Raw genomic sequence first — 16599 nt, 5'->3', positions numbered from 1 at the left:
CTGGGATTACAGACGCAGGCTATCTGAACATAAGCTTTTTAAAATGTGAGCTAATGCATGCATGTCTGCAGAGGATGGAGGTGCGGCACAACCTGCAGAATAAGGGCAATCCCTGTCCTGCTCTACAGAGACAGTTCTTAGGTAGTCTCCTGGGAACGTGTTTCTTGTAGGAGATACACAAGGGCCCCTTTTCCTAAGGCTTCTTGGTGTTTTACCATGAAGGTATCTCTGTGCTGGCAGAGACTACAGCTCTGTCTCTCTTCTGTGTCTGTGTTAGTGTCCTGGGGCCACAGGAACACAGGACCGTAGACTGAGTGGCTTAAAATAACAAACACATGTTTACCCTTCTGAGGCAAGAGGCTGAAATCCAGGTGCTGGCAGGCTGGTTCCTTCTGAGGGCTGTGAGGACAGTCTGTCTTGTGCCTCTATGTTTTTGATGGTGGCTGGCAAAGCTTGGCGCTCTGTGACTTGCAGACAGATGTGTTGCTCCAGGCTCTGCTGTCTTCCTGTTTGTATCTTTGGGCTTTACCTGCCCTATCCCCCTTTTTTTTGGTGGGGGTAATGAGGATCTAACCCAGGGGCACTTTACCACTGAGCTACATCCCCAGCCTTTTTTATTTTTTATTTTGAGACAGGGTCTTACTAAAATACTGAGGGTCTGTCGAGACTGACCTCGAACTTGCAATCCTCCTATCTCAGCCTGGGATTACAGGCGTATGCCAGTGCAAATGACTGCCTGGCCTTTTTTATTTTTTTGTTTTTTTAGTTGTTGATGGACCTTTATTTTATTCATTTATATGTGGTGCTGAGAATCGACCCCAGTGCCTCACACATGCTAGGCAAGGGTTCCATCCCAAGCCACAACCCCAGCCCCTCACTGGGCCTTCTTATAAGGAACCAGTCGCTGGATTCGGAGCAGACCTCATCTTAACTCGCTCTGCAGAGACGCTGCTTTCACGCTTCCAGACCCCGGGCTGGGACTGCCCCGCCTGTGCACCCCAGCTTTCCTCCTCGTCTTCCTGGCTCTCAGTCTTCCTCACCCTGTGCTCCTGGCAGCCCTTGAAGTCCCTCAGGTCATCAAGCTCCTCTCTCATGGCTGGAGCAACCTCTGCCTGCTCAGACACCTGCCCTGCCACACCAGCCCTCTGGGTCCCCTCCCTTTCCCGTGGTATTTGTTTTCTGTCATCAGACTGAGCTCCTGAGAGCAGGGCTCGCAAGTAAGTATGTGAGGAGGGGTGGGGTGTCGAGGGAGGCCAGGGGTGCAGTGGACATGTCTGGCACTGAAGGCTGGTGACCTTGAGCCAGTGTCTTCTCGCCCGGGTCTGCATTGGGCACACCGGGTTCTTCTGAATCAGGATCTCCAGGGGAGTCCCCGGGGCTTTGAGTCCTCATCCAGCGTTCCAGGGACCGTGGCTAGCGGGGTGGGCACTGGGGAGACCAGCAGGCCCGTCCCGTGCGTGCAGGAGCCTCCGGTGGTGGTGCAGCTCCGCGGGCCTGATGCTGGCTCTCTCCCCGCAGGCTGGAGCAGCCCTACTTCAGCGCCAACGCGCAGTTCTTCCAGGCCCTGAGCCAGTGCACCTCGCTGCAGCGTCTGTGCCTGGTGTCCCGCAGCGGCTCCCTCCAGCCCGATGCCGTGCTGGCCTTCATGGCTCGCTGCCCACACGTCGTCGTGTGCCACATGTTCACGGGCGAGTCCCTCGCCACCTGCAAGAACCTGCAGCAGTCGCTCCTCCGCAGGTGAGTGGCCAGGAGGCCTCAGACAGCGCCATCCTCCAGGGACCCTGAGTCCCCAGTGCCCAGCAGGGTTTGATGGAAATCGAGTGCACCAGGCCGTGGTGGATGGGCAGAGGGTCCGGCTTCCTCTGCAGAGAGGACTCTCCCTGGACATCCTCTTGACCCCAGGGTCAGTTTTCTAGTGGCTCAAGCCCTCTCTGTCCCCAGTCCACCAGTTTTGCACACATTTTGGTATGAACGTTTGTCTGGTGTATAAGACTCACATCCCTGAGTTCTTTCTCCCCTTGACTTTTCATTTTAAAGTAATTTTGAAAAAGTAGTAAAAATAGGGTTTCCAAAGAGCCTTAGTTCAGCTTTTCTTCACGTGACACCATGTGTGCCCCCACAGTTGTCAAAACAAGGATGTGAGCAGCGCAGTCACCATTCGAGCACCTTAGAATTCGGTCAGTTTCTTCCTAATGTCCTTTCTGTCTTCCAAGATCCAATTTAGGATCCAGTCCGGAGCCCCTGGCTGTGTTGAGTTGTCTGTCTCCTTAGGCTTCCTGATCTGTGGCTCCTCCTCCGTTGTTCCTTGTTTTTTATGACCTTGACACTGGTTGGCCATTTTGGAGCATATCCCTCAGTTCGGGTCTCTGATGTTTTCTTTTTTGGGGGGAGGTACTGGGGATTGAACCCAGGGGTACTCGACCACCAAGCCACCTCCCCAGCCCTGTTTTGTATTTTATTTAGAGACAGGGTCTCACTAAGTTGCTTAGCACCTCATTCTTGCTGAGGCCAACTTTGAACTTGCTGTTCTCCTGCCTCAGCCTCCCAAGTGGCTGCGATTACAGGTGCGCCACTGTGCCGGGCTCTCTGATGTTTTCTTATGATTCGATTGAGGGTCTGCATTTTTGGCAAGAAAGCCATGGAGAGATGCGGGCTTCTCTGTTTGCGACGCCAGGACTGCATGGCGTTCTGATACCTTACCTCAGGCACATTGACCTCGATCACCTGGAAGGTGGTGCCACTGAGGCTTCTCTGCTGCAAAGTCACTGTTCCCTTTCTGATGAACAAATGTCGTGGAGAGAGACCTTGAGTGCAATTACCATGTTTTTTACTCTGCTTTTGATCCACCAATTTTAGCATCTATGATGGATCTTGGCCTAAGTCAACCTGGGCTCCTATGACAAGAAGGCTTGGTGACTTAAAAAGGAAGTACTCAGTCTCATGGTCCCTGTAGAGTATAGTCCAAGATCAAGGTGTCTGGTGAGGGCCCAAGAAGGGGCTGCCTTCTTGAATCCTACGCTCATCCATGGCGAGGGCTCCACCCTCACGGCCTCATCTGGCCCTGACTACCTCCCAGCACCTCCGCCTCCTAATGCCATCCCACTGGGACTTCAGGTCCCACTTTGGGGGACACAGTCATGGCAGTCCATGATGTTTGCCTAACGATGATGTTCTGTTTTCTTCATTTTATGTTTAATTGGAACTCTACTGTGACAAAGACCTTTTCCCCACTTTATTTATTTATTGTTTCAGATATCAGTGTCAACTCAGTAATTTTTAAATTTGTAGTTGTAGATGGACAGTGTGCCTTTATTTTATTATTTTTTTTTAATGTGCTAAGGATTGAACCTGTGTCTCATGTGCCAGGCAAACACTCCGCCACTGAGCCCCGGGCCCAGCCCCGACTCAGTGATTCTTATTTATTTCCTCTGCCTTCACTGTGGTATCGTCTGATTTCCGATGGGGTCTGTGCCCTCCTTGTCTGCCCCTGCCTGCTTTGGAGCACTGGCAACTCGGATGTTCCCGCTCTGCCTGCTTCCCCAGCCTTGGCCTGCTCGGCCGTTCCTCTGGGTCCTTGGTTCCTCTTCCCGGAGGGTGCCTTCAGAAGCCGAGCTCTGGCAGCGGGTTCGTCACCACTGTGGGGCCCTTCCTTGAGGACTGCGTGGTCATGGCTGTGTACAAACCCCTGTGTTTACTTCTCTCTTTGCTTTTTCAGGTTCATTTTGCCTTCCGCAAGCAGGTTTTCTGGACAGGCAATGGAATGCAGGCAGGGCCTGGGCATTCCAAGCAGATGCTCCACTACTGAACTGCACCAACAACCTTCCTTAAGCAGTTTATTTAATCTTTTTTTTTTTTTAATTTATTTTTATTTTTAGTTGTAGATGGATACAATACCTTTATTTTATTAATTTATTTTTTGTGGTACTGAGACTTGAACCCAGTGCCTCACATGTGCTAGGCAAGCGCTCTACCACCGAACCACAACCCCAGCCCAGTTTATTTGATCTTATTTATTTATTTTTGGCGGGTACTAGGGATTGAACCAGGGCCTCCCGCATGCAAGGCAGGCACTCTGCGCTCTGTCCCCAGCCCACCAGCAGTCTCATCTGAGCAGTAGCCTTGCCTCTTGGTCTTGTAAGTGGGTAAATAGAAAGTGTACACCACGTTAGTGTGTCGTCAGCTGCCCCTTGCTGCCTGTGTTTGGTTCTCGTCTGACTGTGCACATGAACGGGAAAGACAAGAAGTTCACACTGACCCCTCTGACCCCAGCCCAGCGTCACAGACTCGGCGCCACCCTCCTTCTTCCTCTCTTCCAAAACGGAAAGGCCTGGCTCTTGTCACCCACGACGCATTTACCAGTGAGTTCGTTCCTGCTGTGTGTGGGAAGTAGGTTCAGAATTGCTAACCCTGTCCCTGTGAAGAACTAGCACTGACTGTGTACATATTTATGAAGTGTTTGTCACCAGCCACCCCGTGTCCAGTCAGGCTATTTTCCAGGTACTTAGTGTTGCTCTTCGGACCTCCTTCAGAGCGGTCTGACCTTGCCATAGGTTCCTTTGTTTCTGTTCAACATTCTGGTTGTTTTTTTTTTTTTGGCGGCAGGTACTGGGGATTGAACTTGGGCACTCGACCACTGAGACACATCCCCAGCCCTATTTTGTATTTTATTTAGAGACAGGGTCTTACTGAGTCACTTAGTGCCTTGCCATTGCTGAGGCTGGCTTTGAACTCACGATCCTCCTGCCTCAGCCTCCTGAACTTCTGGGAGGACAGGTGTGCACCACTGTGCCCAACCAACGTTCTGTCTTGTGTTAACTGCACATCCTGGTTGATTTTGTGTAGCTGTTTTGGTCTGTGACCCTCCCTGCATCTTCCTGCCAGTCACTGCTGTCTGAGATGCATGTGGCGCAGCGGGGCTCCATCCTCCTGCTTGCTACTCCCCCCACAAACACCCAGTTTTCGTCCTTTCTGTTTGTCTTGCACAGATGAGGTGGCCGCAGTCTTTTCTCCTGTCCCCTTCCCTAGGTGCGCACTCCCTCCCACCCTCCATGGTGCTGGAGGTTGAGCTCAGGATGCTCCATCACCGAACTCCATCCCGCCCCGCGTTCACCACCATCTTTTTCTTTCCTGTTTATTATCTTCATTTGCAGTGCTCAGGACTGAACCCAGGGCCTTGTGCGTGCTAAGCAAGTGCTCTGCTGCTGCGCTACATCCCCTCCCCGCCCCAACGTTTACCACCTTAGCCACTTTTTTTTTTTTTTTTTTTTTTTTTTTTGAGGCTTGGTCTCACTGTGTTGCCCAGGCTGGCCCCAAATTTAAATGGTCCTCCCACCAAAGTGTCTCAAGGGCTGGGATGTGCCGGGTGTGTCACTGTGCCTGGCTCTGAGGTTTCTGCTGTTGGTGGATGTTCTGTTGTTTCCAGTCTTCCTCGGCTCCCGGGGATATGTGTGTGTGGATTTCTCATGTGCACGTGTGCATATTCCTAATGTCCTGCGGGTGTTTTTGAAAACCTGTCAGATTGGCCTCCAAGGCAGTTCTCCTAGTCTCCCCCCGCAGCTGAGTGTGAACGTGGTCCACACCTCTGTGTCCCACCCTGCTATGTCGTCAGACTTTCAGGTGTTCCCAGTCTCAGGGGGCAGGGTGTCCTTCACTGCCCAAGATTGTTCCTCCCGAGTGCCATCGGTTGTATGATTGTCCCTGCAGATCTCTCGGGGACATATCTGGTGGGCTTCTGTGGGAAAGAAGAAGGAGCAAGTCTAAGGTAGGCATGCTTAGCTGTGGGTGGCAGTGTAGGTGCACCTATCAGGAGTCCTAAGGGTTCTTGTCTCCTCCCGGTGGTTCCTGCCTGCTCTGTCTCCGCTGCTTCAGGTTGTTGTCCTGCAGTGGTATTCCCGTACACACAAATCTGCCAGTCGCTTATTCTGACACAGATGTAAAGCCTGCTGGTTCGTATACACAGTGCAACTAGATGGGCTTTGAACAGCTTGCTGGGTATCTCACCAGAGACTGCAGCTCACCCCTGTCTGGTCTGTAGGAGTTCAGAAGGTTCAGAAACTTCCTGCTTGTGTGTGGACCACGGAGCCAGAGCACCTTGGGTCACGCAGTACCTGCCGTCCCTGCAGCAGGAAGCAGGGGCTGTTTAGCCTGTGATTGTAGGCGAGCAGTTGAATGAGCAGGGTCCATGCGGCCCCATCAGCCAGCTGCTCCAGGCTCCAGGACTGCTCTCTCCTGGTGTGCCTCTGCAAGTCCTCCTGGTCGAAGGTGGGCTGTTGGAAGACTAATGTCAAGTGCAGAAACAGAACTGGGAAAGTCCCGCTCACTGCTGGAGACGCAGTGGAATCTAAATGTCAGAATAATGCCTGAGGAACTGGGGTGGGCCTCGGCGGTAGAGTGCTTCCTGCTGGAACCAAGGGTCCCGCCCCAGCACTGCAAACAAACAAACAAACAAACGACAAAAGCCCTTTACATGGTTTTGTACCCATCGCTGCCACCAGTCCCTAGACCTTCCTCATCTTCCCAAACAAAAACTCAGCACGTGGGAAATAAGAACTCGCCACTCCTCCTCCCTGGCTCCTGGCAGCCGCCATTCTGCTGTTTCTGTGGATTGGGGCTGAGTCTCAGCTGGACTGTTGCACATTCCTGCATTGTTCAGCCCTAGAGCCCGGCGCCGGCTGGGCTGTGTGGACTCGGACCTCGCCACAGGTCTTCGTCCTGCAGCTGGCGTCTTCCTCTCCCACCTGGCTGTTGTCAGGCCCTGTCTGTGTCCTTTCACTGCCAGTCCCCGCAAAGCCTCCTCTTCCCATCGTGGGGTCACATCTGGTGCTCTGCTGTGTGGAGGCAGGAGGACCCAGGTCGACCCCAGCAGGCTATTAAGGGGAGTGGAGCCTTTAAAGAGACCACCTGAGGGACGCCACTGGCCAGTGTAGTGAGCAGGGCTCTTGAGAGGGATTGAGTGTGACCAAGAGGTGCAGCTTCCCTTTCCTCCTGTTCTGTGGAGAGTGACAGGAAGGAGGCCCCAGCTGTTCACAGAAAGAAGAGCTACTAGTGCTGGATGTGCTCGGCAGAGGGAGACCTGGGGTTCTGTTCCTAGCATGGTAAAAAGAAAAGGAAAATGAAAGAAGAGCCGTCAGCCAGGAGGCCTTGATTCATAGCATAGGGCCTGGCGCCCTGCTGACTGGACTTCATTTTAGTCTTTTGGGGGAGGTACTGGGGATTGAACTCAGAGATACTCGACCACTGAGCCACATCCCCAGCCCTATTTTGTATTTTATTTAGAGACAGGGTCTCACTGAGTTGCTTAGCGCCTTGCTTTTTGCTGAGGCTGGCTTTGAACTCGCGATCCTCTTGCCTCAGCCTCCGGAGCTGCTGGGATTACGGGTGTGGCCACCATGCCCGGCAGTCTCTGTTCTTTTGCAGTGCTGGTGGTGTAACCCAGGGCCCCACACATGCTGGATGAGTGCTCACCCCTGAACCACACCCCGCAACCGGTGGTGTTTTGTTTTTGTTTCTGAGGTGGGGGTCTCACTGTGTTGCCCAGGCCGGGCTCCAGTCCTGGTTCAGGTGGTCCTCCCATCTCAGCCTCCCATGTTGCCAAGACTCCAGGCATGCCAAGCTGGGCTTCTTGCACTGTGTTTTTGTTGTTGTGCTGGGGATTTACTCCAGGGGCACTTTACCACTGAGCTACATCCCCAGTCCTTTTAAATTTTTAAAAAATTTTAGGTCTTGCTAAGTTGCTAAGGACCTCATTAATTTGCTGAGGCTGGCCTCTAACTTGTGATCCTGCTGCCTCAGCTTCCCAGGCCAGTGGGATTACAGGTGTACACTTCCACACCTGGCAGCCTGAAACTATCTTTAGTGCCCTTTTGGATCCATTCTGTGGGTGCCATGGCATGGTCCTGTATGGCCATTAGGGATAACACTGTCATCGTGTTACTGACCTTCCTTTGCTTTGGACCTTGATTCTCCAGCTGTGGAACCTGGGAGCAAGGCGCTCTCCAGACGTTACAGCTCAGTCCCCATCCATCGCCCTCTGCACCTGGGCTTCCTTGTGTTGGAGCTGGAGCCACGTCTATGAGGTGCCTTTTGGGGGGTGCCAACGGGAGGGACCAGGCTCTACCATGCTTCTCCAAGTGGGCCGAGAGTCCGTGGTGGCTGAGGCGGGGTCAGCAGGTGGCACTGCTGCCTGCCCAGTGTACCAAGAGGTGGAGGCTGCGTTCAGTGATGAAAGAACTGGGTGCTTCTGCCCCTCATCAGCTTGCAGCTGGTTTCCGTGCTCTGGGTGTAGTGGGAGGAGGCTGTGACCAGAGCCTCAGGCCTACGCCTCCCTGCTGAAGGAGCGTTGGACCAGCCCCTTGGCTCTCTCCTGTTGCCCAGGAGTTGGTCCCTCAGACCCAGGCTGTGTGGACATTGTCAGTTCTGAGGAGTGACTTTCCTGTGGAGATAGGAGCCTGCTTTGGGAGTTGCTGACTTTCTTGGCTGTGTGTGCGTGTGGGAGCTTCCTCCATAGCAGAGAGTATCCTTGATCACCAAGCAGCTTGGAGCTGTGCTTGTGATAGGGACAGCAGTCACATCACAAGGGTCCAAACAGCTTCTGCTCCCTCGCAGAGAGGCTGCCTTGTCCTTGGGGTCCTCAGAGTCCTTCTCAGCAGTGTGCTCGGCCAGTTGACTGCAGCTGGAGCAGCTGCCAGGCCTGCTCAGGAGCCGCCTCCCCAGAGCCTCTCCCGTGGTGCTCTTTCAGGGAGCACAGCACCTTCCACCACCGTCAGGGTCTTTGTGCCCCGTTGGGTGATTGGCTTTCGGGTCTGCTGTCGTGGCTATTCCTTCCTGAAGCGCCTTCATGCTCCACTCAAGCACAGGCCTCTGGTGCTGGGCTTCCCATGGCCCTGGGGGTGCTGGTCATGCCAGGGCTGGTACCTGGGAGGGCCGTGATTCCTACTGCTGTGGTGCTTAGTGTCTGAGCCCAGACTCAAGGCTGGCTCTGACCAAGGGGACTAGCAGCTGAACTGGTCCTGTCAACCTCTCTGCCCTGTGTTCCTGTGCTGTATCTGGCATGGTGCCCAGGAACCCATGGCACACTTGCTGCTGACGAGGGACGAGGGCCCCCTCCAGCTGCCCATGTTCCCAGTGTGACCCTGGGTTGTGCTGCTCTGATGGGCTCTGGGCCAGATCCTGCCTCGCCTGTCCTTCAAGCCTCACAGAGGCCTGAGAGATGAGTACAGACGGGGAGCAGGCTCTGAGAGGTGGGACGCGGTGCAGCCAGGGACCATGACGGACAGGTTTCACACCCACAGGGAGGGACTCCAGAGCCAAGTGTGTGGGACCAGGCCCAGGTCTGCCTTTTTCTCCCCGCTGGGCTGGCAGCCCCTGCTGCAGCCCCATTACCTACAGTGTGAGCCTGTCATGGTCCCAGCTGCACCACAGGGTCTGCAGCAGCCTTTCCAGCTGGGCCGTGTGCTCTCCCTGTCTGGCACCAGGGTCAAGCCCTCCTGACCCGTATGCCCAGGGCTCCCCACCTTTCAACTGCTGCGTCCTCCTTCGGGCACCAAAGGCCTGGAAGCTGCAACTCTGCCAGGTACTTTCTGCAGAGTCCCAGTAGGTGGCGCCCTGGTTCTCGGCAGCCACACCCAGCTGTCCTAGTGCCTGCCCAGGCTCACTCCTGCCAGGGGCCCTTGTGAAAAGGAAGAAGCACAGCTTCTTTTTGTGATCTTTTCTTTTTCTCACCCTTTTCTGCCTCAAGAGCTCAGAATTACTGAGCAAGAGGAAGCGCCAGCTGTTCTGCCCTTTCCCTGCCACACCTGGTGGTGTGGTCTTGCCTTATCTGTGACTCCACCAGCAGAGCTGGTGTCCCTACCAAGCTGTCACCTCTTGCCAGGGTCGTGCTGCCCTGCCTGTCCCATTCCCTGGTTCCTTTCCTGCGCAGCTTGACTGAGGTGCTGGCAGTGGTTCCTGGTGGTGCTCTTTGCAGGTTTGGTGCCCAAACTGCAGCAAGGGCCCCCTGGTTTCTGGTTTGGATCCCACCCCCACCCCTCTCAGGAGGCACTGACTGCAGGTCACCAGTTGTGAGGTCAGTTTCAGACGTGCCCTGGGTGGTCACAGCAGGCTGATGTGACTGGTCTAACATTCATGTCACTCTCTCTGAGGCCCAGGTGAAAATTCCTTCCCTCAGGTGACCCCTGTGTCAAATGCTGAAACCACATTGATTGTCTTTGCTCTTCCAGGTTTGAAGCTTAACCCCTTGGGCTTCTTTCTGTCCTCTGTCATGCGGCCTGTGGTTTGGATTGCTTTGGTGGTTTTTGTCTGCGTGTTCCCTTCTGGGCTTTTTCGGTGGCCCCAGCGGTGTGTCTGGAGTTGGGTTTGGGCACGTGCCTCGGTCAGCAGGACTCCCAGTGGGCCCTGGAGGGTTGCATGTCCCCCGAGGGGGAGGCACAGGAAGCACTTCTGTCCCCACCATGGAAACGTCCCAAGCCTGATGGGGTGTTTACTCTACCTCTCTTTCAGCCTCAGGGACACCTGCCTGGTGGCCATGCCAGCCCTGGTCTGTTCTGGTCCGCGTCTGTCCTGCAGACTCGGTTGCTCCGTCCTGGCCGGCTGGCCTGGGCCTGCGCTGCGGCGTGTGCGGCCCTGTGCTGGTGCTGCCCTGACTCCGCCTTCCACTGCCCAGACGCTGTGCTTCATGGACCCCACACAGGGAAGCTTCCGGCTGCCTTGGACTCTTTCACTTGTAACTGTTTCCTGTCAGGCCTCCTGGTCCCTGTGTCACCACCCCTGGGTTTCTTAGTTCCTGGTGGAGAGTGGTGACACCTTGGGGTGCTGGTCTACATGGGCCACTGAGGTCTAGTGGACTCGTACCCCAGAGCCCACCTGCCAGGGCATAGTCCGCACTATCACGCACTGACCTGAGGATCCTGAGCACGTCATCCTCCTTAGAGGGCTGACGTGACTCAGTCTCTGTGAAACCTTCTGGTGGTAGAGAATCTCTGGCAGCTCCGTGATCATCCTGGGTGAACCATGACATGAGTGGGACTGCCAGGTGGCCTGTGACGACCTTCTCCCTGCCAGGTTTTGGTCTGGTTTTCCTCTGCAAGCTCCCCTTTGGGCCTGTTCACAGCAGCTCCCATGTGCTTCTGGGCAGGGCAGTAGATACTGGGGCAGCTGCTTCCTGCAGCCAGGGGGCCTTTGAGCAGGAGCCTGGGGTCTTGGAGAGTCATAGTATGCTTGTAGGATATTCTGCTTCTTGTCTCCAGGTCCTGCAGGAGGGGGCTGGTCCCAGGAGCGGGTTCCGGCTTTAGAACTCCGCCAGCCCCATGACGAATCCAGTCACAGTGAAGACATGCTGTCTCTGAAGCTGGGCAGTGCTCCCAGGAGCATGTAGGCCAGACCCTTACAGGTGTCCAGGTGCCTGTGCCTTCGTGGGGCCCTTGCCCACTAGTCCCTGTCCGCTGTGCGTTTGTGAGCCCTAGAGGCCTGTGTGAGGGCCTGCAGCCTCCTTCCTCCAGGATGCTCAGGAGTCCCGTTCTGCCTACAGGAGGAGGCAGGGTCCTCCAGGGCCCTCAGGCTGGTGTGACTGTGGTCTAACATTCATGTCACTCTCTCTGAGGCCCAGGTGAAAATTCCTTCCCTCGAGTGGCCCTGGAGTGTGTTCTCAGCCTGTCTGTTGCCACTGAGGCCTGTGCAGACTTGAGGTGCTGACATTGCTAACATCACCGTGGCAAGTTTCTGGGTCATCAGAACTGAAGGCAGTGTCCGCTGCCTTCCTGGCAAGGCTGGGCTCGGGGCAGCCTGCTCCGATGTGCTGCCTGACGCCGGGAAGACACTGAGGACTTGGTCTGGGTCTGGTCTGCAGATGTGTCAAGACGTGAGTTCACGGGGGAGCAGAGGATTGTGTGGCCAACGCTGAGGGCTTTAGAATTGAAAGTAGGTTTTGAAAAATGGAATTGGAGCTGTTCTCCAACTTTAACTCTCCCAAGGAGGCACTTGAAGTCACGGTGAGCTTCCTAGAAGCCTGACTGCCCGTGCCTGGGGAAGGACGAGGCCAGCAGGGTTCCACGCCGCTGGGCTCAGCCAGGGCGCTGCGGAGTTCTGGCTCCATGGAGCATCCCCAGGAGGCCAGGCAGTCAGGCCTCTAATGAGTGCCAGGGTGCCAGACCCCACTGCAGCGAAGGCAGCATGCGGGGGCCAAGGAGCCACGGTAAGGGCCTGACCATGGCCCCTGGTCACTGCTGAGTCAAGGGAAGGTGTTCATCCATGACCTCCCATGGTCAAGGTGTCCATCTCCCAGAGGGGCCCCCAGGCCGGCCGTTGCCACATCTGGCGCCTGTCTTTGGCAATCTGAGTGTGGAACCACAGATGGGTGGCCTGGAGCCCTGTTTTCCAGCTAGGAGTCGGGGGGGCCGAGGAATTCGGGGCCCACATTGTACGATGGCTCAGGGGACAGCAGGCTGGGTTGGGTAGAAGGCAGGTCAAGGGTGGTGCCCTGGCTGCAGCAGCACCAACTGTCACCAACGGGTACACTTTGGAGGAGGTGCAGGGGTCTTCCTTCAGCTGTCCCCCTCCTGCATTGTGTCCCTCCTTGTCTGGGCGTCTTGTGGAGAAGTGATGCTGGGGATGGTCTGTGAACCCCCAGGTGTGGGTGGCACAAACTGCAGGGTTCCAGAGGCTGGTGACATGGGCTCAGTGGGCCAAGGTGAGGAGACCAGCAGCAGAGCCCCGTCACTGGGTCAGGATCTGCCCCACCTGCCCTCCAGCTTTATCTGTAGGTGGGCTCTCTTCTCCATTTTTTGTTCCATCTCTTTATTATTTTTCTTCTCTTTTTTTTTCACACTGGAGATTGACCCGAGGGGCAGTTTACCGTTGAGCTGCATGCACGTCCTTTTTTGTTTGTTTTCCCCCATGTTCCACCTTTTCACTTTTTATTTAGAGATAGGGTCTCACTGAGTTGCCTAGGACCTCACTAAGTTGCTGAGGCTGGCCTCATACTCTATCCTCCTGCTTCAGTCTTCCAAGTTGCTGAGATTACAGGCATGCATGGCTGCTCCTGGCTATTTCTCTTTTTATCATTGGTAAGATATCTGAAACATAATTGTTACCACTGTAACCAATTTTAAGTGTATAATTTTATTTCCAATGTTGTGTATGCATCCCCGCTATTTATCCTGGGATCCTTTTTTTCTTTCTTTCTTTCTTTTTTTTTTTTGAGATGGTCTTGCTGAATTGCTGAGGCTAGTTTCAGACTTATGATCCTCCTGCCTCAGCCTCCCACATAGCTGGGATTATAGGCATGTGCCACGGTGCCTGACTGGGAAATTGAATATCTTTGTATGATTTAACCTAGGGGCAGCCAACCACTGAGCTACATCCTCAGCCATTTTTATGCTTTATTTTTAGACAGGGTCTCACTTAAGTTACTGGCCTCAAACTTGTGGACTTCCTTCCTCAGTCTCCCAAGTTGCTGGTGTATGCCTGGCTTAAATGTTTCTTATTAAAAAAAAAGATAAATGGCAAAATGATCTGCAGCTCATATTATAGGCAAAGATCTGATTTCATCAGTGCCCCAAAAATCATTAAGAACAACAGAAGCGGGCCAGGTGGTGGCACATACCTGTAATTCCAGTGACTCAGGAGGCTGAGGCAGGAGGATAGCAAGTTCAAGGCCAGCCTCATCAACTTAGCAAGACTCTGTCCCAAAATAAAAAAAACAAAAAAGGAGAAAAAGGGCTGGCACTGCAGCTTTGTGGTAGAGCATTTCTGGGTTTAATCACTAGTACACCAAAACTAAACAAAACGAAGAATCTAGAGCCAGCTGCACCTTTCAGCATAGGCAGAAAGGTCTGTGCGAGTGGGGTGGGACTACAGGTGATTCTTCGGCATACGAGGAGACGCTGAGCTTCACCCAGAAGAGCAGCACAAAGTGCATGGGGAACAGTTCTGCTCAGAAAGTCCACGCACTGGCACCAGGGCCTGTGGTGTGGCCCATGGGACAGCCCTGGCCTAGCAGGTAAGGCCCTGGGCTCCATCCAGCACCACAGAAAATGGAAGTTCTAAGTTGTGATGTCCTCGGAGCCAGTGGGTGGGAGGCCTCTCAGCCAGATGCTCTGCTCAGTCCCCTGGTCACACAGGTGTGCTCACCTCTGGCACTTGACAAAGTTAAGAGCAACGACAGCAGCACCGTTTTCCAGCCACTGTGTTAGAAAGTGGCAGACTTGCCCCTGGCAGGTGGGGTGAGTGGGTGTCCCTCCAGGGAGAGTGGGTCAGAACCACCGGCTAGACCTGCATGCCTCGGGCCTGGTCCACAGTTGGACTCTGACGTGGGCTTTTACAGAGTTCTTCAAGGCAGCCCTGTCACCAACAGCTGGGCATTGTGGCCCACACCTGTAATCCCTGCAGTTCAGAAAGCTGGGGCAGGAAGATCATGAGTTCAAAGCCAACCTCAGCAACTTAGCGAGGCCCTAAGTAACTCAGTGAGACCCTGTCTCTAAATAAAATACAGAAAAGGGCTGGGGATGTGGCTCAGTGGTTAAGCATCCCTGGGTTCAATCCCTGGTACCAAAAAAAAAGCGCCCTCCATAGCCACATGTCTGCCAGTGGGTGCTGGTGAAGAAACTGGAGCATCCGTCTCTGGAGCAGTGTGCAGCTGTTCAAGGGGTGAGGAGACGCATGTCGCCGTTCAGAATGGCTTTAGTGTGAAGGCTAGGGGTGTTGAGTTACAAAGGGGCGCAGTCTCTCTGCTCTTGGTGTGCTCTTGGTCTGAGGGACACTGCGTCTCAGTTGCCTGTCTTCGTTGGGGCCTGGGTGAGAGGGCACACGTGGGAGCTGGCTGGGGAGGAAGGCTGAGTCTGCCTTGCCCACCTGCAGCTCCAAAAGGCCCCATACCAGGGCGCTGTCCTGTCGCTCTGGACGCCTGGAGTCGACTTGTTCCAGGGGTGGTCTCTGCAGCCTCCCATTTTTCATTCCACTTCCTGGCCTTGGGCCTCTCGCTCACATTATCTGCTTCCCTGGTCCAGGTGCCGTGCGTTTGTGATTTTGGTGTGCGGCCTGTCACTTTTCCCTTAGTCTCTGTGACAATTGTCCTGTCTCATCTGGCAGGACAGTGAGGACCCACATGGTATTTCCCCATGTATGTCCCTCCCTTTCCTCTCTGAGTGGACAGAAAAAGCCCTGGCTGCTGGCGTTATCACTGGAGGGACCTCAGGCAGAATCAGGGGTCTGGGCTGATTTGGGGTGTTCCCCGGATCTGGGGGATGACCTGGGAGTGCAGCATTCCTGCCTAAACCCCATGTGTCCGAAGGGGTGCAGACAGGTGTGGTGTGTGTGCTGTGGGCCTTGCTTCCCGGAGCGTTCCTTCCTGAGTGACCTTCTCTGGGCTGGGGCAGTGGGTGTAGGCTGGCCTCTCACTGTGGCCCAGAAGTGGTGTCTGGTTCCCTTGTGGGTATGTTTTGGGTATAAAATTCTTCATGGTTTTTAGGCCCCAGTAACGCCATTTATGGAATTTATTCTGAGAAAGCAACTCAAAATACAGAAGTAATTATGCTGTATTGAGTGGTGTTTATTGATAAGAATAAAAACTAAGTTCCCATCCTGTGTCCATTAAATGTATGTATGTATGTGACATGGAACTTCATGTCACATACAGCCACAAGAATGGGACCCTGCCACGCATGGTGGCACACATCTGTAATCCCAGTAACTCAGGAGGCTGAGGCAGGAGAATTACGAGTTCAAAGCCAGCCTCAGCAACTTAGTGAGACCCTGTCTCTAAATAAAATATAAAAAAAGGACTGGGTTGTGGCTCAGTGGTAGAGCCTTACCTAGCATGGGTGGGGCACTGGGTTCAATCCCCAGCACCACATAAAGATAAATAAAATAAAGGTATTGTGTCCTTCTACAACTAAAAAAAATAAATAATTTTTAAAAAGAGCTGGGTTCAATCCCTAGTACCCCCCCAAAAAAAGAAAAAAAGAAAAAGAAAAGAAAGAATGGGATCCTAATTAGGATAAGTTATGCTCCGTGTATGTGTAATATGCCAAGATACACTCTGCTGTCTTGTGTATCTAAAAAGAACAAATGAAGGAAGTCTTCAGACTGTGTCTAGATAGGGCTTTGGCTAAATGGGTGTGGCAGCCCAGCCAGCTGGAGCACTCGCCCCAGGAAGGTGGTATCCGGGCCCTGGAGGATGCCTGGTTGTTACTTTCCGAGGCCATCGGGACTTTACTGTTGGTACAGAGGACCGCAGGGCAGACGAAGCAGCCGCAAATGATTCGTCCTTTGACATGTCACGTAAACCCCATTCCTGCTCCAGGATAGAACAAGATGGAACCAGACGAGGGGACGTGGAGCTGGCTCCTCTGCGTCATGGGAGAGTGGCCTGAGCTGCGCCCTCGCCTATGTTTCTGGTGATATTTTCTCTCTAAACGAAACTGTGATTTTAAAACAAACAAACCGTGTGTGGCACCCTGGCATATTTTTAATGGCCTCAGGCTGAAACTTTTCTTCATCTGGTGCATCCTTTGCAGCTGTGATAAATGGCGGAGAGCAAGTGTGATTGAGGCTTGCTTAGATTGTGTCTGCTTGCACTTTGCCACATGTGGGGAAGGCCCAGACCTG

At 53.9% G+C, this 16599-nt stretch overlaps 1 protein-coding gene across 1 annotated transcript in view; it reads left to right on the top strand.

Moving 5' to 3' along the window:
- The window catches only part of Fbxl18 (F-box and leucine rich repeat protein 18), a 41306-nt gene that overhangs the window by 17359 nt on the left and 7348 nt on the right, over positions 1-16599 (top strand). The window contains 1 exon segment of the mRNA XM_047533894.1: positions 1519-1737. Within this exon segment, the coding sequence (XP_047389850.1) occupies positions 1519-1737 (219 nt within the window).

This window comes from Sciurus carolinensis, chromosome 18 (assembly GCF_902686445.1).
Source record: "Sciurus carolinensis chromosome 18, mSciCar1.2, whole genome shotgun sequence".
NCBI classification, from domain to species: domain Eukaryota; kingdom Metazoa; phylum Chordata; class Mammalia; order Rodentia; family Sciuridae; genus Sciurus; species Sciurus carolinensis.
Note: the sequence above shows the minus strand (reverse complement) of the source record. Positions and strands in the feature narration are given on the sequence as shown.